At 41.7% G+C, this 25,771-nt stretch overlaps 1 protein-coding gene across 1 annotated transcript in view; it reads left to right on the forward strand.

The window, feature by feature from the left end:
* The window catches only part of Ttc27 (tetratricopeptide repeat domain 27), a 121,246-nt gene that overhangs the window by 8,048 nt on the left and 87,427 nt on the right, over nt 1-25,771 (forward strand). The window contains exons 3-9 of the mRNA XM_051181867.1: nt 3,310-3,439; nt 6,752-6,892; nt 11,493-11,595; nt 14,333-14,497; nt 17,257-17,390; nt 20,814-20,926; nt 23,609-23,675. Of these exons, the coding sequence (XP_051037824.1) occupies nt 3,310-3,439; nt 6,752-6,892; nt 11,493-11,595; nt 14,333-14,497; nt 17,257-17,390; nt 20,814-20,926; nt 23,609-23,675 (853 nt within the window). The remainder of the gene's footprint in view (nt 1-3,309; nt 3,440-6,751; nt 6,893-11,492; nt 11,596-14,332; nt 14,498-17,256; nt 17,391-20,813; nt 20,927-23,608; nt 23,676-25,771) is intronic.

Genomic DNA, 25,771 nt, shown 5'->3' on the forward strand with positions numbered 1-25,771 from the left:
AACTGTTTCCTTCACCTTCTTAATTGTTTTTTCTTGGCTTTCTGTACTTTCCTTAAGGAATTTTTTCATTTCTTCCACTTTTTTGTTTGTTTTTTCCTCCATTTCTTTAAGGGATTTTCTCACATCTTCTTTGAGAGCCTCTATCATTTTTATGATGGTAATTTTTAAGTCGTACCCTTCTGCTTCCTCTGCTTTGTTGTTGTGTTCCATTCTAGTTGGTGTAGATTCCCTAGATTCTGGTGGTGTCATGCTTGTCTTTCTGTTGTTAGGTGTTCTCTTGTATTGCCTTCTTCCCATATCTTCTTCCAGTAGGTGTTGGTGGGGTCTCCCCCTCTCTCTATGGACTTCCCTGATGGGCTTATGTGGGTCTGAGATTCAATATCTGTAGCTCTGTGTGGTCCAAGCTCTCTAGGAGGTTTCTCCGCAGACAGGGATGCAGGGATGGGGTCAAGGATGAGGATCCAGAAGAAGATGCCAGCATGTACTCAGAGTGGTCCCCTGGCCAATAGCTCTGGCCAATAGCTGGCGGAAGAGGACAAGGGCTGAGCTGGAACTTGAGAAGGTTTTGCAGGATAGTAGGATCTCACTGGAAACTGGAGCTCTCCAGCTGAGACCTCTTTCTTTGGCAGAGGCCCGGATTTGGGGGTCAAGGATCTTGCCCACAGGAACTCAGCGTGGACCCGTAGTGATAGGCAGATCTCTGGGAGGGGCCCGGGACTCCAGCAGAGGACTGGAGGCGGGGTCAGAGACCAAGCAGGTGGAAATTATGGGTGGTCCTGCATGGATATAGTCAGGTCTCCTTTGTTCGGAGTTGCTCTGAGAGGTCTCCGATGTAGGGTGGACTGTTGGCTCCACCCTCTGTCCCAGTGCTCAACCAGAGCGGCAGGACCGTGAGTGGGGTAGGGCACAGGGTATGGGGGGTAGGCTGGCGGTGGGGATGGGTGGGGGTGTATCAGAGCTCCAAGGGTGCTCTGGATGGGGACCGGAGACAGCTATTTCAAAATTCTTAGCCATCTCCAAAATGCCTGTAATTTCATTCTACCCTGATGTTTATAGAATAGTTTCATACTGTTGCTTGAGTAATAAACCAGCTATCTTGTTAGGTTGTAAAGATAAATAAAACATAATACACATTCATAAATAGTTCACTTGTGAGTATTACTATTTCTTTTTAAAGTTAAAATAATACTGTTTCATTTTTTTTTTCTAACTTCCTATACTGTTCTTCATTTTGTTACTGTTGTTATTTGTGACCTTGTCTTGTATTATGCATTTGGCCAGGGGCTTACAATAAACTGCAGGCTGGCCTCAAACACATAATCCTTTTGCCTTTGCTCCCCAAATTTTGGGTTTATAGGTATACACAACAATGTTCATCTCATTTTGGATTCTGTTTTCTTTTTTATGACTTACTAGGCACATATTCTAACATTGTGCTGTACCCTTGACTCTTTTTTATACTTTTTATTTTGAGGCAGGGTCTTATCAAACTGTTCATGGTGGCTTTGAACTTGTGATCCTTTTGCTCAGTCTCCCCAGTAGCTAAGATTGCCATTTTTAGCACAAGGTCTGGCTTTGTTCTTGATTCTTATTTGATGGCTCATGTGTTTGTACTATAGTAAAGTTAGCCCCATTCACATCCCTCCTATACCCTCCCCCAAGGCCACAAGCATGCACACAAATGCATTATTCATAGGTGGACCAGAATGGTAGCTTGAAAAGAGGCACTTGGTTTGACCTATTTTAGGGTACACTCTCCAAGAGAGTATTTTGATGATGGGGGTAGTGTCTCTTGTGGCCAATACAGTAACTACTTTTCATACTGAACTGTTGAGTACTTGCAATATGGAAATTGTGCCTAAAGATTACATTTTGCATTTAAGTTAAATTAGATTTACATTTATCTATTTTTATTTTATACATATGGGCCTTTGCCTATACCAATGTGTTGTAGAATATTATTTTAAGGTTTGTTACTTTTGTTTATGCTCTGGAACATTTGTTTAATGATGCAAAGATGTGTTTGATTAAATAAAATTCATCTGTAGTCAGGAGGCTAGATCAAAGCTAGCTAGGGAGGAACCAGGTGGAGAAGGATTTATAATGAAGGGCAGAAACAAGCTGGAGGACTTCTTGAGAGACCTGAGAGGTTTGCCATTCAGTCTCTTGGGGAAAGCAGGATTCTACCTCATCCTTTGAATCTTGAATTCTTTAGTAGGACAGAGATTTAAATAAGTTTCCTTAGTAGCTTTGAAAGAGTCAGTGCCTAAGGGAACAGGATTCCCTCAGGCTTTGGCTCTGGCAGCCTATCCAGTGGAGTGGCATTTGCTGAATAGTATAGCCCAAGCTTAAAAAAAAGGCAGCAACAATTAGAAAAGAAAAACAGCACCAGTGTGCACCATGTGCATGCAGTGCACATGGAGGTCAGAAGAGGGCAGCAGATGCCCTGAAAATGGAGTTACAGACAGTTGTTTCAGCCATGTGTGCTGGGAATAAAACCTGGGTTCTCTGGGAGGGCAGCTAGTGCTCTTAACCACTGAGTCATCTCTACAGCCCTATATTAAATTCAGTTTAAAAGCTACATGTGACTAATGGATTTATTGGACATTGCAGATATAAATTGTACCATATTAGGATAGTTTCACATATTACTGACAGGGTTTCTCTGTGTGTCTCTGGCTATTCTGGAACTTGCTCTGTAGACCAGGCTGACCTCGAATTTAGAGAGGTCCACCTGCCTTTGCTTCCTGAGTGCTGAGATTTAAAGAGGTACACCACCACCTGGCCTAGTTTTTTTTTTTTTTTCTTAATTAAACTGAAATTAAGTAGCATGTATGCAAGCATATGGTTATATGGTTGTTGATATTTATTTTCTGTGCTGGTTGGTTTCTGTCAACTTGACATAAACCTAGATATATCTTGGAACAGGGGATCTGTAACTGAGTAAACACCTCCATAAGATTTGGCCTAACTAAGCGAGTCTGTAGGGCATGTTCTTGATTAGTGATTGATGTACGAGGGCCCAGCTCACCATGGCCACCATGAGCGGATAGTCCTGAGTGGTATTAGAAAGCAGGCTGGGGAAAACCATGGAGAGCAAGCAAGTAAGCAGCACTCCTCCCTGGCCTCTCTTCAGTTCCTGCCTTCAGGTTCCTGCCCTGTGATCTCACTGCTGGAGTGTGACCTGAGGGCTGTAAGCTGGAGTAAACTTTTTCCTCCCTAACTTGCTTTTGGTCATGTTTTCTTTTTTTTTTTTTTTTTAATCACAGCATAGAAATTCTAACAGATATTTCCTCCTCTTGTTTTTAGACAGCAGCTAGTATTCCTACTTGGTGTGAGCAGCTTGCAGCTCTTTGTTCAGAGTAATTGGACTGGGCCTCTTGTGGCCTTGCACCCTCGGGATTTCTTGCCTCCTGTTCTGCTGGAGCAGTTTAGTGAGGTATGCTTCTTGGAAATGTTATATATATATAGTTTCTTCTTCTTCTTTTTCTTTTATTCTAAATGCGATTCTTTTCAAACAAGTGTTTGTGAATTGGAGTTAACCGTAGGTGGGGAAGAAATAGATTTGTGGTTTTCACAAACTACTAAGAATGCCTGTTCATTGATCTTCTGACCTCCACACATATGCTGTGACATTTACATTGGGCTCACACATGCACATATCATAACACGTGTACATTACATGCATGCACATTTGTATACACAAAAACAATTATGTCTCCTTTGCAGTCAGCACCTAGTTGAGAGAGTAGACATGATCATTGCCATAGACCAGAGAGCTTCTGATGGCTTTCCTTAGATTTTGATTCCTGTCTTGATTCCGTGGTTAAAAGGGTAGGGGGCGCTGGTGAGGTCCCTTTAGCTCTTATGGGTTTGCAGCCTTCTCTGTTTGCCTGTTGACTTATACAAACAGTTGTATCCTTTTTTCTGTTTGATTCACTGGGAACCAAACCCATGGTTCAGCATGTTAGGCAAATACTACCACTGAGCTAAACTCCCATCCGAATACTTGTTGTCTTTTCTTGTGCTCTGATCTCAATAAGCCTGGGCATGCTGCATTGGAAGACTCTTTGGAAGACTCCGTGTGTATGTGAGAGCATCTTCCGACTTCCACTTTCCTGAAGCACTGGCAGCAACAGGTCCTTGTTGATCATTCTGTGCTTTTATTCATAGTAGCTGTGTGCTGTGTGTGGCTCCTTAGGAATCATACTGTTTAGTGTTGTCTGGTTATGAGTAAATGAAACAGTGTATGGTTTATTTTTTTGACTTCTGTTATTCAGTGATATGTTTGAGCTTATACTTATTATTTGAGATTGAGGCAGGCTCTCACTACGTAGACATGGCTAGTCTTAAACTCACTGAGTAGACCAGGCTGACCTTGAACTCATAACGATTGTCCTGTCTGCTTCCCAAGTACTGGGATTAAAGGTGTTGTCACTTACACCTGTGTTGCATGAAGACTAAAAACTCAGAGACAAATATTGGGGTTCAAGCTGAAGATCAGAAAAGCAAACCTGCCAGCCACTAGAGAGTTCTCACCTCTGAAGACTCAGACCAAAGAGGTAATCCACTGTACCTCAGTCCGCACAGAGCTCCTGCCTCATAGTCTCTCTAGTGCTGGGATGAAAGGCATGAGCTCTGCTTTTCTTTTAGACAGATTCACTCTCATGTGGCCTTGAACTCACAGAGATCCATGTGCCTCTCCCAAGTTCTGGGATTAAAGGTGTGACCGTCACTGGCTGTCCTCTATGGCTAACTAGTGGCTTAGCTCTTAACTAGGTATTTGACTAACTAGTAGTGACTCAGCTCTGCACTCTGATCTTCAGGCAAGCTTTGTTAGATTACAAACAAAACATTACTACACACCTGGCCTTGTTATTATTTTTTTTTTTTAAAGAACTTTGTGTATGTGTTTGTGTATGTGAATGAGGCTGCATGTGTGCAAATGGAGATCAGAAGACAGCCTTAGGTGTTGGTTCTCGCCTCTCAACTTGTGTGAGAAGTGATCTTGTGTGGTTTGTGCTGTGTGTCCCAGGCTAGCTGGCCTTTGAAATGTCCAGAGTTCTTCTGTCTCCATTTCCCTTCTCTCTGTAGGAATGCTGGAATTACAGATGCTTGCTACTGCACCGAGCTTTCCATGGATTCTGGAACCCAAACTTTCCATGGATTCTGGCTTGTTCTGCAAGTAAAGTGCTTTACCTGCTAAGTGTTCTCCCCTAGCTGGGTTAACTTTGCCCTGGCAGCCAGTGCTTCAGTATTTTTTTTTTCCAGTTATTTGCCTGTGTTGATTTATCCTTAAGTATTTGCAAGTATGCTTTGCTCATATAGTTACCAAAGCAGAGTTAATTTCCCTGCTTTTATCTATGATCTGGGCACTTGTAGAGCTGTTTTCCAGCCACTCATTGGCGCTAACCAGCCCTCAAGGAAAAGCACCGAAAGCCCATGTCAGACCAGCAGGTTGCCAGTAACACTGGAAGGTCTCCCTCACACAGGAAGGCTACCTGCATACGGGAAGGCTGCACCTAACACTAGAAAGCTGTCCCTTACACAAGAAACCCACCCCTTACAGTGGAAGGGCGCCCTCATAGAATCTGGCTTTATACATTTGGCTCAGACTTCCAGATGTTGCATTTCCCACGATGTGCTGATGAATGTATATTTTCTATATCTTATGCTCTCTTGCCTGCAGAATTGTTGTTGGCTTTTCTTTTACACTTTGTGTTGTCTATTTTTATTAAAAAATATATATAAGTGATCCTCTTAAAAATGGGCCATTCCCTCCTGCTCTGAAAGCACAGTTAGAACCTTGCAAATCTGTGTTGCGTACAGGGCTGAGAGCTGTGGATAGCATTTTCCACATGGTGATCTAGGGTAAGGAGAGGAAGAGAACCTGCCTTTAACATGGTCGTTCGTTCGTTCATTCATTCATTCATTCATTCATTCATTCATTCATTCATCGTATGTCACTTGTTAGTCCCATTGAAGAGGTAGGCTTGGAACCAGCCCCAGTGGGAATTGCTATCAGGACAATGAGATCATGGCAGTCTTGTCTAATTTTTGTTGCCCTGTTAAACTGCTTGTTTGTTATTTGTATCTAGAGGTTTTAGGTAGAAGACAGAGAGAGAACAGAACATATTTCTCATCTCAGAATGGGATGTTTCTTCCTCTTAGAGGCATGTCTCACATCTTCCTGCACTTCACCAGAGTGACTTGGACTTTAAGAAGTATGCACTTGTAAGCCATGAGCTCCAGTCTGATGTGAGCAGCACAGACTGAGTTCCTGTCTTATCTGAGGAGAGTAGGTTAGCCAGCTGAGCCCAGTCTGGTCTGAGAAGCACAGGTTAGGCAGTTACTTTTCTAGTTGTTCTTTCCCTCGTTTTTTGGCATAGTTTTTTTGCTGTGTTTCTCAGGCTGGTGTTGGTTCAGAAGTCCTGGGCTCAAGCCTCCTTTCTGCATCAACCTCTTAGAAAGCAGGGACTGTTTTCCTGCACTATCATGCCTGTCTTGACTTTTATGGGCTTTCTTCTCACTTTCTTTAAACATTTTGGTTGGATTCCTGTTCCTCTGAATTTAGAGCATCCATGTGGCCGTCTGGCAGGGCAGGATGGGTTTGTAGGTCTTCAGTGACATTTGCAAGGTCATGGTCACTTCTGGTGTCTATTGCTATGTAATTAATGTTCTTATTCCTAAGCTGAATTATCTGTAACAGTGAATATCTTGTTAAATTGTGTAACTTCCATATCTTTTTCAGTTCAAAGGACTGGATGCTGTTATTCTGGGCCTGCTCATTCTAGATGGTGAATCCATCTACAGCCTGACTTCAAAGCCCATATTGCTGTTAATAGCACACATTATTCTGGTGAACATCAGACATAAATTAACAGCTCTCCAGGTAAGGCCAGGGAAGGCTCTGTGAGCATTCCACACAGGCCCCTCTTGTGTCCTTAGACATTTAGACATCAGATTGATGCTGGCTGTGTCTCAGTAGGTTTTGTTTTCTGTATCTTCTTGGAGAAACTTAATTTAAAAGACTCATGAAATAAGGAAAAATATTTTCTTGTGAGGTTAATCTTGTATAAAATGAGACTGTATTGAACCTTTTTAGTAGGGGAGAGAGAGAGGAGAAGAATGTGTATGTGTGTATTTATTCTTTGATTAGTAAGGTACCATTCAAATTTATAAATTTTAGCTGATAGTCAGTAGCAATGAGAATGGAAGGGATCTGAATTATTGGTTTCTTTATTTGTGTTGAGTGTAGAAGATCTATTTGTTGTTTGGTTTCTTTAGGTTGTATATATCAGTGGGGAGAAACAATTGTGCAGGAAGTTGATAGGCACTAGGAATGATTCATTGAAGTGCAAAGGTCAGAGGTTTAGGTGGAGGTTGTCAGCTGTGTAGTGTGTAGTCTGCATGGTGACTGCTTAGCTTACTATGTGGTAGTTTGAGAGCAGCCACAGTCTCAACAGATGGGTTGAGTTGTGTTCCAATAAAGGTTTATTTGTGGCTGGGCTTGGTGGCGTACACCTTTAAATTCTTAGCACTCAGGAGGCAGAGGCAGGCAGATCTCTGAGTATGAGGCCAGCCTGGTCTACAGAGTGAGTTACAGGACCACCAGGGGCTACACAGAGAAACCTTGTCTTGAAAAATTAAAACCCCAAACCAAACAAATCACTTATTTTTATGTGTATGTGTATTTTGTCTGCGTTCAGGCTGTATCACGTGAAGCTGCAGCACTCTAGATGCTTAGTGTATTTATTATGTGCAGCTGAACAAGGAGGTGGGGTTATTACACACAGATGAACAAGGAGACAGGGTTATTGCACACAGATGAACAAGGAGGCTGGGTTATTGCACAGAGCTGAACAAGGAGGTGGAGTTATTGCATAGAGCTGATCAAGGAGACTGGTTCAGGTAATACCGTAGCAGCCGTCTCTGTAGGGGAAGCAGTCTTCAGGCTGTAAATGTGGGTATGAGTGGGGGTGTGTGAGTTTTGGAGAAAGTTGCTGTGGATGTTTCCAACACATAGTATCAACCTCCTTCTTACAGAGTAGGGGAAGCCTTTGCCATTTCCTTGAGCCTTACCTGGGGAAGTCATTGCCATTTTCCATAGGTCTAAGGCATTGGGGTCCCTGACATGATTATGTCAAACAGTACACATTCACTCGGATTTACATGTTCCCTATGTGAGAGTGTACCACATGCATGCTTGGTCAAATCTGCAGAGGCCAGAAGAGGGTGTCGGATCTCCCTGGAACTGGAATCACAGATGGCCTGTAGCCACCATATGGGTGTTGAGGATCAAACCCATGTCCCCTGGAAGAGCAGCTAGTTCTCTTAATCTTGGAGCCATGTCTCCAGCTGTTCCCCTACCTTTTGGTGGCATGATGAATATTTACAATACCCCCTCTTTTTAGAGATTTTGTTTTTGATTGATTGATTGATTGATTGTGTGTGTGTGTGTGTGTGTGTCTGTCTGTCTGTCTGTCTGTCTGGATGCCTGTCTGGATGGGTCACTCAGGTGGGTGCACATGCCAGAGGAGGCCAGAGGTCTTGAGTCCATTTGCCCTCGGGTAACATGTGGGTGTGAGCCACCTGATATGGGTACTAGGAACCAAGCTTGAATGCTCCGAGAGAGGGGTGAACATTCTTAAGTGATGTGCCATCCCTTCAGCCCCTGTGAAATTGCTCAATAATGTGGTTAAGACTGCATCTCTCCTAAAAGAGGCACACATACTTAGTAAGTAGATTTCAGTCTTCAAAGTTAGTTCAGCAGTGAAGAGCAATCCCAGGGCCTCCCACCAGTTAGGCAAGCTCCACCTACTGGTTAGACTCCATTTTGCCTCCACCCTTGGGGAAGTCAACGACTGACCAGGGAACACCTGGGGGGAGGGGGAATGGAGGACAAGGGATACAAAGAACAGCAGCAAGACAGTATTATGATCAAGCTGACAAATTTTATTTTCTCGGGGGAGGCTTATACAGGACCATGGGCAGCATGTGAGCAGGGTTTGCATGTAGGCAGAGTGAGAAGGTCGGTAGAAGGAATGCCCTAAGTCGTTTAGCTAACCTGTAATTGGCTGTAAATTGCAGCAGGAGAGATAGCCCTGAGTTATTCTTTAACTGGCTGTAAAACTGCAAGCCTGTCCCTTAGAATGTTCTGCTGAACATTCTGCTTTTTTCTTAAGAGGCAGTAATTTTCTATGTCAGAGACCTGAGGTTGTGAGGATGGTGATGGTCCCCAACACCATTTTAAATTGATTTTTGAGTGAATTAGCTTCCTAAAGAAAAGTATCCTGGTGTTTGCTGTGATATTTGTGGATCCTTATGAAAGACACGCACTCCCCTCTCCCCAGCCTGCCTGCTCAGTCTGTAGACTGGGATTAACATGTACAGGCTGAGTAAATCCCAGCTGTAAGATCAGGCCACAGTTCTCTGTCTCTTCTCAGCTGTGTGAACTTAGGCCAGGTGGTCTCTAACTGACAATTGCCTGGCGTGGTGAGACTCTAGGATCAGTGCCCAGTACACAGGGGTAGTGGGTGGGTGGGGTGCGGGGTAGGGGGGTTGGGGAGGCTAAAGGCAGACCCTCAAACAGAATGAGTTCCTTTTTGACTGTTTTACTGACCCTGCCATGGAGAAGGTTCTTGACTAGTGCGACTTCTCAGTCAGTCTGTACTGACTGTGGTAAGTGCCTCAACAGGAGGCAAGGCTGTCAGTTTCCATTTTTATCAACACCTCAGTGTTTCTGCTTTGTACTTCTTAGCAGATAAAACTGGCCTTGGTGTTTCCCAGCAGAGCTGAAGGGAGAAGTCCTGATTGGTTCTGGACTCCTCCTATTCCAGCTCACAACAGAGTTAAAATCACAGAACCCATCTTGAGTTCAGCGCCTTAGGTCATATGTTTTCTTAACAGCTCACTCCTTTTAACTGGAGGTGACTGAATTCCGTCCTCTGGAAAGGGAAAGAATAAGCTGCCAGGCCTGACTCATTGTCCTGGCAGCAGATAAGGGGAGGTGGTGAAATATAGACTGACTCTACTAGCCTCAGTGACCAGAAAAAGGAAAGTGAGGGAACGCCTCCGGGAATTCAGCTAAAATAAAATGATTTGAAACTTCCTTCCTCTTAGATAATTCTGCTTTTCTTCCATGGACTGAGAAACAGCATTACTAATTAAAAAAGATTTCATTGTAAAGTCAGAAATTTAGTTATGCTAGTTGTGCGTAGCTGATTGGAATGGGACCCTTCCCCCTTTCTGTGATACTAAGGATTGAGCCTTAGGGCCTGGAACTCACTAGGCAAGTGGTCTCTCTACCAATGAACTGTCCCTCCAGTCCTCTCTCTAAGTTGCTCAGACTGGCCTTGCATTCACTAAGATGCCCAGGCAGGCCTTGAATTTTGACCCTTTTGTTTCAGTCTCCCAAGAGTTCAGACTTGCTGCACTAGGTCTGTGAGAAAGGTACTCCTTAATCAAATGAGATATTAAATTCAAGTAAAAAATGCTTTTGGTAACTAAGCATGATCTAATAGTAGCTATTACTACTGAGAAAGAAAAATTTGTTTCTTACACAGTCATGTAATGTAATTCAGGCTCACATTTATTTATTTTTTTGAGATGAGATCACAGGTATCGAAGGCTGACTTGAGATTGTAATTCTCGGCTTTCCTTTCCCTAGTGCTGAGCTAGTGGGTATGAGCCATCTGCTGACTAACTTAAATTTAGGTGACTCAGCATATACTCAGATTTGTATTTTATCAACCCCTTTAAAATATGTATTATGACTTGCACAGGTATCTATATTTTTAATCTTTGTTATGGCCTTTTCTAGAGGAAGACGGGATTGAGCAGTAAAAGAAAGACTGTGTGTGTGTGTGTGTGTGTACGTATGTATGTATGTGTATGTGCTTGTGCATGAGTGCCTTGTGACTTATGGAGTCCAGAGGAGAAGGGCACATGTCTTCTTGTGAGGGGGGGGGGGTGGCTCACTGACTCTGAAGCTGTTTCTGCTAGGCTCACTGGTGGGTTCCTGAGACCCTCCCATCTCACATCGTCAGCTCTGAGTCACAACACCTGTGGTGTTTTATGTGGGCGATAGTGATTTGAACTCTCAGGTCCTTATGTCTGTGCAGCAACTAAGCCTTCTCCCTAGCACTTGTTCTCTTTCTTGATAAGAAGAAGCTTGAGTGAATTAAAGAAAAAGCTGCTGTGCGCTTAGTGTGTACCTCAGTTAAGTTGTACTTGGGTTGTGAAGGGAGTAGAGTTGCCATGGCAGGGCACGGGGCTTTAGTCATTCTGATGGTAAATCTGAAGCAACTTCAGAAAGTGTTAATGGAGACATGACAACAGGCTGTGAGCCTGTTGAGAACATAGCATGGATGATTAAGCTTCTCTAGGTATGAGTTTTGTGAGTGTGAAGATATTCCAGGAATTGGTCTCCTTAGTTGTGAAGTGTTTTCCCTAAGTGTCTCAAATTCAGCTTCGATGGTGTTTCTTTCTAGAGCTTGCCGTGGTGGACTTTGAGATATGTGAATATTCACCAACAGTTGCTCGAGGAGCGCTCGCCTCAGCTTTTTGCTCTTGCTGAAAACTGTATTGCTCAAGGTATGTAGCAGACTTAGAAATATTTATTATTTGTTATTTATAGTGTACACATGGGCAACTTTGTCGCACATACTCCTTTTTGTTGTTGTTGTTTTGAGACAGGGTCTGTCTGTGTAGCTTGGACTGTCCTGGAATTTGTTCCATAGACCAGGTTGGCCTCAAACTCACAGAGATCCACCCACCTCTGTGCTGGGATTAAAGGTGTGTGCCACCACTGTCTGGCGTGGAATACATACACTTACTCCACTTTTGTGGAAGCTGGGACTCAAGCACAGGCTGCCAGGCTCCCACAGTGAGCACCGACTTAAAAGGAGTCCTAGACTGAAATAGGTGGTGCCTTTGGGTAATGTAGAGTGACAGCAGCAGACACCTGCACATTTAGCAGATTTGGAGGGAGATATAGTGGTGTTGACTTCTGGGAATAGCCATCTTCCATCTCTGTAAAGATTTCTGAATTACTTGATTCATAGAAATTAGGGAAAATGGGTCCTACATTAATGTGTGACATTTGAACCTTTTCAGTAGTGCTGCTTAGGTGTGACATTCTCTTCAGAATGGAGATTGAGATGGAGCTTGGAAAAATGAGGACACACTACCTGTTTATCAGGCAGTGTGTTGTCTTCCATTTTTAACAAGTGAAAACTATGTAAACTTGGTCTTGCCCGCTTTATGCCATCATATGATTTGAAATGAAGTGAGGTTATTCTGTAAAAGGACAGTGCATGGTCACAACCTCGTAGTTCATGAAGCTGGGCACAGTTTTGAAAGCCCAGGGATGCACTGAATGCCAGTGACAGTTTTCCTGGGGGACAAGTATACCAAATTCTGTGAGAACTCAGTCAACTATTTAGTCTTATAAAATGGCAGTTACATTGTACCCCAAAGGCTATTGTATAATTCTTACAGTTTGCTATGCTTTTGTGGAAAACTGGTTGTTGGAAAGAAAGGCCAGGCCAGGTGTTGTTACTAGGAGTTGGTTTTTGTTTTTAAAGAAAATCTAGTTTCCGGGGATTTTTATAAAAAGTTACATTTATTCCCCTCCTGTATTGTCCCTTATTATATCCACCTGTATTTACTGCCAAATCTTTACCGTATCTGTGACTAATCTTTGTAAGAAATACACTTCTTTATTGGTGGAAGGGGAGAACCATGATCTTTTTAAAGGTTAAAACCATATGGTCTGTTTTAAAGGGAATTATTTTTTTTTCTAGAAGTTAAAAGTCAGTTCAGAAGCAAGAATGGTTAATGACATAATTGGAAATCTGACTCTAGGTGACTCATGCCTGGTGACCTGTGGTGTTTCTGCAGTGGACTCAGGCACATCGTTTGCTTTGCCCTGCAACCAAGAATTTATGCTGCTCTTGACTCAGGCTTTTTCTTTTAGGCCATCAACCAGCTCCCAAATCATGGCACTGACACTTACTAGTTTCGAATGCTCAGCCTAGCTTATGCTCTTTTCTGGCTAATTCTTTTAACTTAAATCAACCTGTTTCTCTTTATTTACCTTTGCCTCAGGACTTAACTTTCTTCCTTCTCTATGTCTTACTGTTACTGCCTCTCTATGGCTGGCTGACTGGCTTCTTCCTGGCTTCTTGCCCTGGGTGTGCCCCTCGTTCTCTTTTCCCCTTCTCTCGTTCTTTTCTCTCTCAAGCCTAGATTTCTCCTTCTATTTATTCTCTCTGCCTGCCCCTTGCCTATCCCTTTCCTGTCTAGTTACTGGCTCTTCAGCTTTTTATTAGACCAATCAGGTGCCTTAGTCAGACAAAGTGAAACAAATGGGACACATTTTTTTCATAAATAAGTGCCACATAAACAAAAATAACACACCTTTACATAGTTAAATATTCTACAGTATAAACAAATGTAACACATATTTGCCTAGTTAAAATCATATTCCACAACATTCCCTTCAATTGACATTTTTCACTTTATCTCATCACTAATTGACATAATTAGACATTTTAGCTATGTCTAAATTAGTCTGTAATATTTCACAAGTTATTCTATTTAAAAAATGTTTTATTATGCGATCTGACCCAAATGTTGACGAGTTAGTTACAACTAGCTGAGATAGCATTCAGTGTCCTGAGAAGGATTTATATTTGAGATATTGCCCTTGAAAGATCAGATATTGGCAGGAGTTTTTTCAGCTTGTGAGACATATGCACGGGTTTTGTGAGCAGCCACGATTGTCTTATTCTTGTCCAGGAAGCGCAGCACTCAGGAGGCAGAGGCAGAGGCAGAGGCAGGTAGATGTCAGTAAGTTCCATACTGCCTGATCTACAAAGCTACACAGAGAAACCCTGTCTTGAAAACCAAACAAAAAAAAAAAAAAAAAAAAAAAAAAAAAAGAAAGAAAGAAAGAAAGAAAAAGGGGGGGGGGCAGGTACCTGGATCAGTGCTGTGAATAGCATCACCTAGGACTGCGTGTGGGTGCAGAAGGCAATGTATATAATAGAGTCTTCTAGGACTGTGTGTGGTGCAGAAGTCAATGTGTATAATAGCATCTCCTGGGGCTGTGTGACAGTGCAGAAGGCAATGCATATAAAGTCTTAACTGCATGTTTGGAGATGTAAGTGCTCAGAGAATGCTAGTTGTTAACTGCTGTTGTATTTGTGTTCTTTATGTAGCTAACATTCTCCAAAACTTTAACTTAAACCATGTGATGTATACTTTAATATTTTGGGACTTCATTTCACTTATCTTAATTTTTAATATTTCATCTTTTGTCTTATAGTGATGAAAGTAGAGAATTTATTTGATGGTGATTCAGGTCAACTTTTAGCTATTCAATTCCATCTGGAATGTGCACATCTATTTTTATATTATTATGAATATAAAGAAGCAAAAAACCAATTCAGTACTGCTAAAAACATCAGCAAGTTACAGGTTGATCTGACAGGTAAGACTTTAATTTTCATGGGTAATTGATTTAATTTTGCAGGAAAGCTAGTATATATGTCGGCAGTTTGTATTGTATTTTGGCATTTTACTTTTTTGTCCTTTTGATTGTGAAGCACAGCCTTTATTGACTGAGCTATCTCTCCATTCCTTTTGCTTATTTATTTATTTTTGTTATTATTTTTTAGTAGAACTAGACTGATCACAGGATTAAAAAAAAAAGAAAGCAAACTTGTTAGTCTACATTTATAATCTTCCATTTTCCAGACTTTGTTTATGTAGCCTAGGCAGGCCTTGGACTTCCTTCCTGATACTCTTGTCTTAGTCTCCTTAATGTTGAAATTTGGGATACCTTACTATATTTGGTCTAGTATTTATTTTTTTGGATCCCACCTATTTTTTATTTCACAATATATTTAAACAATTTTATTTAAAGTTTATCTTTTTCAACAAATTTGGAGTTATATTTTGTTTTTTTCATAGAGTCCTTTCCTCATCCTAAGATAGTTAAGTATTTGGTAATAATAGCAGCCAGGCAGTACATAAATGGACCTTGGACCATTTGATTCTGGTATAAACCTCCAGGGACCTTTCCTGACTCCCCAGTTTAGTCCTGCCCCTGTGCCTTGCCCATTCTTATGAATGTCTCCTGTTGTTCCCATCCTGCTTTGTTGCATCCCATATTGTATTTCTTAGGGGCATTTCTTGGGTGTATTTTTAGTGATTGAGAATACTATCTAAGCCTTGCATGGTGACACACACCTTTACTCCCGGCACCAGGAAGGAAAGGCAGGTGGATCACTGAGTTGGAGGCCAGCCAAGTCTACAGAATGAGTTCCAGGACAGCCAGGGCTACACAGAGAAACCCTGTCTTGAAAAAACCAAAATAAAATAAATAAATAAAAATATTAAAAATAAGAGAGCACGTGAGAATACTATCTGAAATATAGAAACATTCAATATTGTAGTGAACAAGTAGAGTTCTGAGTGTATGTTGAGTGAATGTATTATTTGACAAGGGCACAGCCATGTCATGGACCAATGCCTCTGCCCCCTCGGGGTGGCGAAATCTTCCCTGGGTGAGGGCTCAGAGCAACAACAAAGCCTTCCTGTGGTCCTAGTGTGATAATTGACAACGTGTACAGAAAATGTCCACTGTAGATGTTTATAGCTTGCAGACTGCTCCCCTACAGAGCCTGTGCCTACCTAGAGTTTGTCTATATACAATTACCGCACCTCCCTGTTTATCAGTATATGATAATCCCGCCTCCCAAGTGTATATAATAAATATGCTGAGTATCCAGAGGCTGTGGCTTCTGTATCTCAGAGCCCAGACCATCTGATCATAGCTTTGTGTCCATGTGTCTGTCATTTTCTTTATCCCTTCAGGTCAGTCTCTGAAGCTGTACGGGGTATACACTGTGTATGTTGAAAGAGCGAATGAGTTACAGAAGATCTCCTAAATCCGCTGTTGTCTCTTCTGAGTGCCATGTGTTGTTTCCAGCCCTAACCTATACAATGTAGTTGGCATTCAGTATGCATGAACTAATGAGGACAGATGTTAACCGCTTGGGGGCTCAGGCTGAGCATCCCAGGCTGTGACACCTGCCTGGCATTCAGACTGACACTATTGTCAGCCCCAGTCTTCTGTGTTTCTTATTGAGTCAATGTTAATTGATAAAATCCTCTAGCCATACTGTGAATCAAATGTCTGTATGTGATCTTAACCTTCTTTTATTACAGTGTTTGTGTGAGAAAAGTTATTTAATATCTAGTTTCTAGTTTTTGGAATAATGAAAGGGATAACTTGTAATCTTGTCTGCATTTGAAAATATACTTACATCTAATAAACTTGTGAGGTTCATTTCAGAGATTTTTTTTTTTTCAAATATTTTTGTTCTAGGAGACTTTGGGGGGAATTATTTAAATATTAATGACACTGTGCTTTGTATATTCAGCTTTTAGTGGTAGTATATTCAATAGCTATTTCAGTTTTTAATTTTTTTCCCCGAAGTTGAGATGAAGAACTGTACTCCCAAATCAAACGAGACCCAGATTGTTTTTTCCCACTCAGCTGTAGACTTAACTATAAAAAGGTAAGCTTTTAAGACATTTCAGTGGCCATCGTGAGCATGCTGTGTGTCCAGGGTCGACAGTGACTCAGACCCGAGCCATCTCAGTATAGGAAGCAGATTTCTGTAATCCCACATTTTCCAGAGAGTGGATGTTGAAACTTTGCTTCCCTTCATAATGGTCTGAAAATAGCTCTTCTGCAGCATATTATTTCTGAGACATAAAAGAAAAAATGTTGGTCTTATATGAAGCCAGATGGAGCACTCGCCTGGATCTTACAAGCTGAGGCCCCGCTAAGTGCTGGATGTAATGCACTTAGCGGGATCCTATAATCCCGAGGGAGTGATGACATGTGTTCAACCTCCATCTTTCCATGTGTATTATTCATATACATATATATGTATGTAGTATGTATGTGTGTATATGATTTCTAACCTTAGTACTTCTAAGTTATTTGTTCAGAAGAGACTAAAAAATAAGCAGAGATAGAGATTGAGAATCTAGTGTCAGGAATCCTGGGTTTGAGCCTTGGCACCATAATTCCTTGGCTTCAGGAAGTCATTTTTAATATCGCTGGGGCCCCAAGCTTCTCATACGTGAATGGAGAAAACCTTTAGTACTCTGAAAATAGTAGTCATCATGATTGTACTATAAGTCTGACTGGTAGGATCTTATTTTAATTTTCAGGAGCTTTGGGGAAAAGGACACGGTTCCAGGAAAACAACGTGGCACAGCTGATTCTAGATGTCAGAAGAGAAGAGGACATCCCTTCCAGGCGTGAGTTCAGCCCAGCACCCACCCCCCAGGAGTATTTAACCAAGGTAGGTTGGCCTGAGTTATGTAAGTAAATAGCATAGTGTCAGCAAGTATCACGGGGACTGAGTGGATGAGAAGACATTGCATGGCAACCCTTGCTAAGTTCTTTGCCCCCCATTTTTAGGTAAAAATAATCAGTATTTTTCGTATAAGTTTCTATCCTGGCGTAGAGTTTGAAAAGATACATTTCGTTATGGGGGATGGGACAACTGCTACACTGTACCCCGCCACCACACTGCACCCACAGTCACACTGCCACCACACTGCACCTGTCTCTGTAGGTGAACAGTCTGGGTCTGTGAATATCCAGGAGCAGGAAAGGGCAGTTGCTAGTCTGCACATGCTCATTAGTCATCTGTTAACATACTTGGTCTCCAGAGGAAAGCTTTGCCTTTCCTTCAGGGCCTGGCCCATATTGCCAATTTCCTCTGGGTCCGAGGCCTTGGAGCCCTTGTCAGCAATACTCAGGAATTCACTCACTCAGTGCTTCCCCTGTCCCTATACTGGGATTGTAGGTATGAGCCACCATACCTTGCTCTGTATTAGTCCCTTTACTTTTGTCTTCTGTGGATATCTTTTAACATTCAAAGACTTGACATTTTTCTGACTTCTTCTAAATACATAAACTAACAACCAGAATTCCTCTTTTGTCATTGTATAATCTGCTTTCTACTCTGTCATTATTGAGTTGGTTGGTGCTTCAGAATGATTTTTGACATGTGGAACGAATTCTTTTCTTGTGGCTTGAACTTTAGCTTCTTGGACGGTTGACCTCATAGGCCTGTGCAACTGCTTCCATGGAGACCATAAACGTTTTCATTTTCCAGAGATTCTCATACCTACATTTTTATATGTTAATTAAATTTTTAAAAAGATTTATTTTTATTTTATGTGTGTGCTGTTTTGCCCAAACATATATCTGTGTACCACATGTGTGTAGTGATCACAGAAACCAAAAGAGGGAATTGGATCCCCTGGAACTGGAGTTATAGACTGTTGTGAGCTGCCATGCGGGTGTTGGGAATCGAACTTTGTTCTTCTGGAAGGGCAGCCTGTGCTTTTCACTGTTGAGCCATCTCCCCAGCCCCTCATCTGCAGTTGTTGATCGTCCTTTTATTGATTTCAATGTCTTTAGACCTTATGTTTCGGTATGCTTTATTTTAAAGCCAATAAGTAAATTTATCAAATTTCTATTCTGTGCTGAGAGTAATGTCAAGGGAAGAGCTGTCATTCAGTTCATTTTGAGGAGGACATCTGATAAGAGTGCTGGGCGGGTTCCAAGTTCACTGTTTGCTTTTGTGGTAACCTTAGCAAGGGGCAGCTGTTGGTTCTAAACAAGTGAATAAAGATGGGAGAGTTGTAGGAGTGTGTGCAGGACCTGGATTTATTTTCTCAGGGATGTGGAGCTGTGATTGAGCCAGTATTTGTGCTGTTCTGGTTAGCAATAGTCAGGGAATGTATAATAAGTGCATGCATCCTTGATTTCCACCTCTTTTCTCAGTCTTGTTCAAGCCCCCTCATTAGGCTTTAGGTTGCCCATTGCAGTTTGATCTTTAGGCCATAGAACAGTATCATTGGGAAGAGATTTAATTCTGAAGTCCAAGCACACAAAAGTTAAATCTTTGGTGTATGTGTGTATGGTATATGTGTGTTTATTTGAGTCATTTTAAAGTTGAGTACATTCCATTATTCCGGACACCAGCTGTTCCTTAGTGTCTGAGGTTATCATTATATTCCTAGCTGTTGTTAAAATTGTGTGTGCATGTGTATGTGCGCCTCTGCCTTCCTGCCTGCCTGCCATGGGAGTGTGGGTGCCTGTGGAGGTCAGAAGTGTCAGATCCCCTGAAGCTGGATTAACAACAGAAGGTTACAAAATCTCCTGATATGGCTATTGGTCTCTTAGAAGTCCCTTTTCCCCTCTTAAGCCATTTCTCCAGCTCTTGCTTTTCTTTTTTCTGGTAATTTTGCTTTTGAGACAGGGTGTCAGCTTGTGGCCTGGGATCACTATATAGACGAGGCTGACCTTTGATTCAGAGATAGCTGTCTTGTTCTGTCTCACTAGTCTAGTGCTAGTGTAGGGCTTAAACCACCATGCTCAGCACCTAGTCTAGTCTACTGCTGGATTAGGGCATGTACCACAATGCCAGGCACAAGCCCCTTCTCAGATACATGATTCTTAGTATATCCTTTGTATCTGCAGCTTGGCCTTCATCTTCTCATCAATGTTTTCCAAGAGCAGATTGTTTTTTTAAATAAATTTATTTTAAAGTTTTCCTTCCCTCCTCTCCTCCTATTCCCACCCTTCACCTTCTGTCTGCCCTCCTCCCACCAATCCACTCATTCTCTATTTTTGTTCAGAAAGAAACAGGCCTTCCATGGATATCAACGGAGCATGCTGTATCAAGTTTTCGTAGGACTAAATACCTCTCCTTGTATTAAGGTTAGATAAGGTAACCTAGTATGAAGGATATGCTCCCAAATGCTAGCCAAAGCATTAGGAGAGCCCTTAAGAGCAGATATTTACTCTGTGTAGCCCTTGCTGTCCTGGAACTTATTCAGTAGACCAGGCTGGCCTCAAACTCAGAGATCTGCCTGCCTCTGCCTCCCTAGTGCTGGGAATAAAGGCACATACCACCACTGCTTGGCGATGCTTTTCTTTAGAAGTTTTTTAGTAGTATTTTCTACATTAAGTTCCATTGTTTATTTTTATTATAAGGATTTGCAAGAGAATGTATGGGAATTCCATCAGTAGAAGTATGTTTGGAGTCAGTAATACTTGCTGTCATTCACCACTATAGTCTCCACTGAGTTCTTGAGGTGCACATGGCAAACCTTTTCACAAGTTATATTCCCCACTTTTTATTCACAAGAAAATAGTATGTTGACCATATTTGGTGCTATATAATCTTTAAAAGTAAGGATGTGTTAATGGTAGATGTAGTGCTTCTTGCCTTCATAATCTTAGTACTCAGGAGGCTGAGGCAGGCAGACATTTGTGAGTTTAAGGCTAGCTTGGTCTACCTAATAAGTTTGAGCAAGCCAGGGCTACATTGTGAGACCTTGTCTTAAAAACAAATGCCAAGCCATGCAGTGGTGGCACATGCCGTTATTCCTAGCTCTCAGGAGGCAGAGGCAGGCAGATCTCTGTTCGAAGCCAGCCTGGTCTACAGAGTGAGTTCAGGACAGCCAGGGCTACACACAGAAACCCTGTCTCAAAAAAAAAAAACCAAACAAGAAAACAAACAACAAACATACAACCAAACCAAACTAAACAAAAACAAATACTCCAAAGTAAATCAAAACAAAAATAATGTATGCCATCCTTTCTCCAAAACTCCACACATCAGTGTCATCTTCTTTAGCAATCGGTTGCCTGAATGAATGAAATGTAAATTTTGGTCTAAATAGTTTCTTCTGTGTTTTACCAGAATCTTGAACTCAACGATGATACTGTTCTGAATGAAATAAAGTTAGCAGACAGTGACCAGTTTCAGATGCCTGATCTGTGTGCTGAAGAGCTTGCTGTCATCCTTGGAGTCTGGTATGTTAATGGCTGACTTGGCTGTTTTGAGCATCTTGAGTATTGTTTCCGAGTTTGGGAAGATCTTCATCAGAACCTTCCTGTACAGTAGGGATTTTGTACTGCTTATGAAGGTGGAGAATTCTTCTTGGAAAGAGAATTAAAGGGTCACAGGTTCAGAATCTGTTGAATTTGTAGCTTGTTCTTCTCTTTCCTTATCAACAGATATCTTTGTTATCTTCAGCTGGGTGTAGATTTTTAATAAAATACTAAGTAGAGGTTAGAGTGACTGTGTGAGCTGCATGTAGAAGATGGAGGTAGCCTGTGGGAGTATTTCACTAGTTCTCTCCTCCTTGTCTTTTTAGAGACAGGGTTTCTCACTGAACCTGGTACTCTCCTATTCACTGCCCAGTGACCTCTGGGAACCCTGTCTCTGTCACCTTGGACTAGAGCTACAGATGCACACATAAACACAAATGACTTTTGTGTGGATGCTGGGTATTCAAGCTCAGGTCTTTATGCTGGGTTATTGTTGTGGTTAGTCATTTCTCATTTTGAAATGAGTCTCTGATATTTCTCTCCTTATCTGTGTTCTTTATCCACTGTAAAAGTTTTGCAGAAGAAATGGACATTAATTATTTGGTGAAGTTCTTACCCTGTCTTAATGACCTTTTTTTTTTTTTTTTTTTTTTGAGACAGGGTTTCTCTGTGGCTTTGGAGCCTGTCCTGGAACCTCGCTCTGTAGACCACCCTGGTCTTGAACTTACAGAGATCCTCCTGCCTCTTGCCTCCTGAGTGCTGGGATTAAAAGGCATGTGCCACCAACGACCGGCTTGTCTTATGACTTTTTAGTGCTCTTGTTCACTCAAGGAACATAGGATGAGAGAGCATATGAATATATATATGTTGTGTGTTTTAAATTATTTCATAGTTCTTTCCCCATTTATTTTGTTTTGTCACCAACAATAAAAACAGGTGCAGGCCAGGTGTATGGCACATTCCCCAGAGTTCAGGGCCATCTTTGACTACATAGTGCATTCTACACCATCTAGAGCTATATGTTGAGACCTGTCTCAAAGGGGAAAAAAGTAGGGGCTGGAGAGAGGGCTCACTGCTTCAAAGCACTTGCTGTATTTCAGAGGACCCAGTTCTCAGTGCCTGCCCACATCAGTTGGCTCCCAAGTGTCTGTAGCTCCAGGTTCAGGAACTCGGGTGCTCCTGTCTCCTCAGGCATCTGCACTCATATACACATACCCACATGAGGAAAACACACACAGTTAATTAAAAACAATAAAAATAAATCTAAAGTGTCAGTTAGAAGTTATTTCATAAGCATTTCATGCTTATAAGATCTCTAAACAATATTGAAAATTATAAGGAAATAATCCCATGTTATAGGATTTTTTTCATTATTTTTGAATTTCATTGTTTTTTAGATTTATTTTATAACTTTTTCCTGCGTGTGTGTGTGTGTGTGTGTGTGTGTATGTGTGTGTGTGTATGTATGTACATATTTATACATGCACACTTGATGCCCATGAGGTCAGAAGTTACTCTAGGACTGGAGTAACAGATGGTTATAAGCCACCATGTGGGTCCTGGGAACAGAACCTGGGTCCTCTGCAAGAGCAACAGATACTCTTAACCATTGAAACACCTTTCCAGCCCTTTAAAAAATCTTTTGGAGACAGGCCTGCTCTGTAGCCCAGGCTGGCCTCAGGCTGGCAGCAGTCTTTTGCATCACTCTCCTGAGAGCTGGTTTCGGGGTGAGCTACCACATCTGGTTGTTGTTATTCCTAACATGTGTAATGTTTACATGCAGAATAATTTATGCACTATGTGAACTTAAGTTACACGTTTAGCAATAAAGTGGAAGAGGTAAACTAGAAGATTGCAGCATCACAAGTTCAGCCATTTCTTCCATGCCTCACTCTCTTCTTTTCAGAGCAGGTGCTATCCTGAGTTTTGTGTTTATCATTTTCTGGCCTTTAAAGATATGCTTACTCTTACATTTTGTGTCCCTACCATCTGAGGGATTCCATTTGCTTGTTTTCATGCATCCTGTAGTTGCCTGTGGTTTACTTCCTCCTCTCTGTATTGTGTTTCTGTGGTTTGTGCTTTAATCTGTAGCTGTAATTTAATTTGTAGGGTGGCATTCCACTAGGTGGATATGTCACAATTTGTTTTTTTTTTTTTTTTTTTCCATTTGGTGGTTTTGATTATTTTCAGTTTTACTATTCCAGTGAATATTTATGTGTATCAAGTTTTCTGGGCTCTATAATCTATGATGGAATTACTGAGTTGGGGATTTGTGAATGTTTACCTAACTTCAAATTTGTTTGCCAAGTGTGGCACTAATTAGACTCTGCCGTCAGTGTCTTAGAGTGCCGGTTCTCCTACCTTTCTGGTGACTTACTGATTTTAACTTGTCTGGTGGTTATAATAGAATTTGTTTGTAGTAGAACTTTAACAGGACTTAGTGCTGTATTAATTCTTTCCATTGTCTTTGGTTGAGGGGTATCACTTGGATTTCTTTTTTCTTTTGCCATTTACTTTTGCAGGGGTGCATGTCATGGCAAGCACTTTTACCTGTCCAACCATCTTGTAGCCTCTGGACTATAGTATTATAGTATTTGAGTTAAATATGTACTATAAGAGATAGTGATTACAATTAGTTTAACTTTTTTTCTTTTTAATTCAAAGCACCAATTTCCAGAAGAACAACCCAGTTCATAAGCTAACAGAGGAGGAGCTGCTGGCCTTCACATCAGTGAGTGACATTGTCTTCCTTTCCAGTTCCTTCTTTTCCTGTGGTGTGTTCTTGCTCAAGCTGAAACATTTCTCGAGAAGAATGGGGGTGCTAGCCTTATCCCACCAGTTCTCAAGCCACACATTCCCGCTGCAGGCCTGCTTTGCACTTGCTTAGATTTGAAGTCAGGGATCACATTCTTATGTTTTCTTTTTCTTGCTTCTTTTTTTTTTTTGAACTCCATGGTCTGCTGTGCATATAATAGATGGATGGATGGATGAATGAATAAATGAATGAGAACTTTACAAGTCTTATGCATAGGAGTGAGGGCCCATTTTGATACCTACCTGGATTTCTTGACTGAGAGTTGTGAGTAGGGGCGAGAGAGCAGTGGTCAGGGAAGGGGACAGTGTTGGGAACATAGGGCTTGTCAGAATTCCATAGCATAGACTAGCCAGGACAGAAGGACAAATGGAGAATTGGCTGTGGGTTTGACAGGGTGCGTGGCTGGCTTGGGCCACTGTTTGAGCGAATCGTATGCAGTCATCTCATTATATTAGGCTAAATAGGGAGAATAGGACCCAGGCTGGAGAAGAACAGAAGTGAAAGGGAAAGATGGGAATAGATGTTGGCAGATTTGAGATCAAAGGAAAGAGAAGTTTGTCATAGAGTAGACGGCGACTCACTGTGGTTTTGGCTTTGTGAGTGGAAAAGGGTACATATGTTCTTTATTTTTTGGAAATGGGGTCTCTCTAGATAGCCCTGGCTGTCCTGTAACTTCCTATGTAGACCAGGCTGATACTCCTAGTAACTGCCTGCTGAGTGCTGGGATCAAAGGTGTGCACCACCATGCCCAGCTTGATACATACTTTCTTAAATGAATCACATTTCTCATGGCTCTTCCAGAGGCATCCTTATTATCAGAGGATTCAGAACTCGTATTTTCTTTCTTCCTTTTGTATTGTTCAGATAAGAAAAAGAATCTGTTTCTGATAGAAAGAAAAGCTGGCTTGTTTGAGCTGTAGGAGGAGCTTTCCTGTCCACTCTCTTGAACCCCAGGGTAGATGTTAGTTGCTGGAGTCCTCTGCTGTTTTTTTACCTGCCCACTCTTCCCATTCCTTGGTGTCTCAGGGGTTACCGTTATGTGGTAGGCTTTAGCTGACTGCATGGAAATGTCTGATTTACTTATCACATGTGCTATAAAGAATTTAGCAAGCAAAGTGGCAAAATTGTTTTCAGTGTACAGAAAATAACTAGTGTACCTTTCTTTCACTCAACTAGTAACTATGGAATGCTTTCCATGCACAGTTATTATCATCCTCATTGGGGAAATGACGTTGAACAGTATCTTTTTTTGTTCTAGAGTTTTAATTAATTTACATCCCTGAGGGGGAATACACATACAAAAAAGAAATAGATATTTAATTGAAGTACTAAGGAGGCCTATAAAGTAGGGATTGGTGTTGCTTAGCAAGGTGGTCTGGAGTATCTCAGTGGGAAGGTGATGTTGAACACAGAGCCACCTGAAGTGGGACACTGGGGGAGGATGTGGAAGTGTCTGGAATGGCTGTGAGCTTGAGGGAGTGCCAGAAGTACAGGACCCAGAGAATGTCTAGGCAGTAGGTGGTTTGGGGGCTTGGTCTCCCCTAACACCTGAGGTCAGCAGTGATGTGGCAGATGACAGGGAATGTTCTTGCTGGGCTCCATGGTGGGGTAATCAGTAGAAGCACCATCATTTTAGGTTGGCTTAATACACATTGTCATGTATATCAGCCCCAGTTACTGTGCAGACACTTCATCACACTTTGTTAAAATTACAGTCTTGTGAGTGAGGGAAAACTTTGTTCTAGTCTTCAGATTCTATCCTTTTTTTTTTTTTCCCCCTGTTCTTGTTTCTCTGTGTCATGAGGCACTTGCAGGCTAGTTAGCTGGTGGGTCTGATGTGGGTAGCTCTTAACTCCCAGCTTTCAGTGAGGGCCATAATAAATTCAAGTTGCATACTTTCCTCACAAGGGCTTTTTGCTGGGTACTCTATTCTGTTCTCTTCTCCTTTGCCTCTCCTTTACTTCCAATCGATCTAACTTTTCTAAGGAGACTTCTTTGTTAATGTTGAGTAA

The sequence above is a fragment of the Phodopus roborovskii genome, unplaced genomic scaffold (genome assembly GCF_943737965.1).
Source record: "Phodopus roborovskii unplaced genomic scaffold, PHOROB, whole genome shotgun sequence".
Lineage (NCBI taxonomy): Eukaryota > Metazoa > Chordata > Mammalia > Rodentia > Cricetidae > Phodopus > Phodopus roborovskii.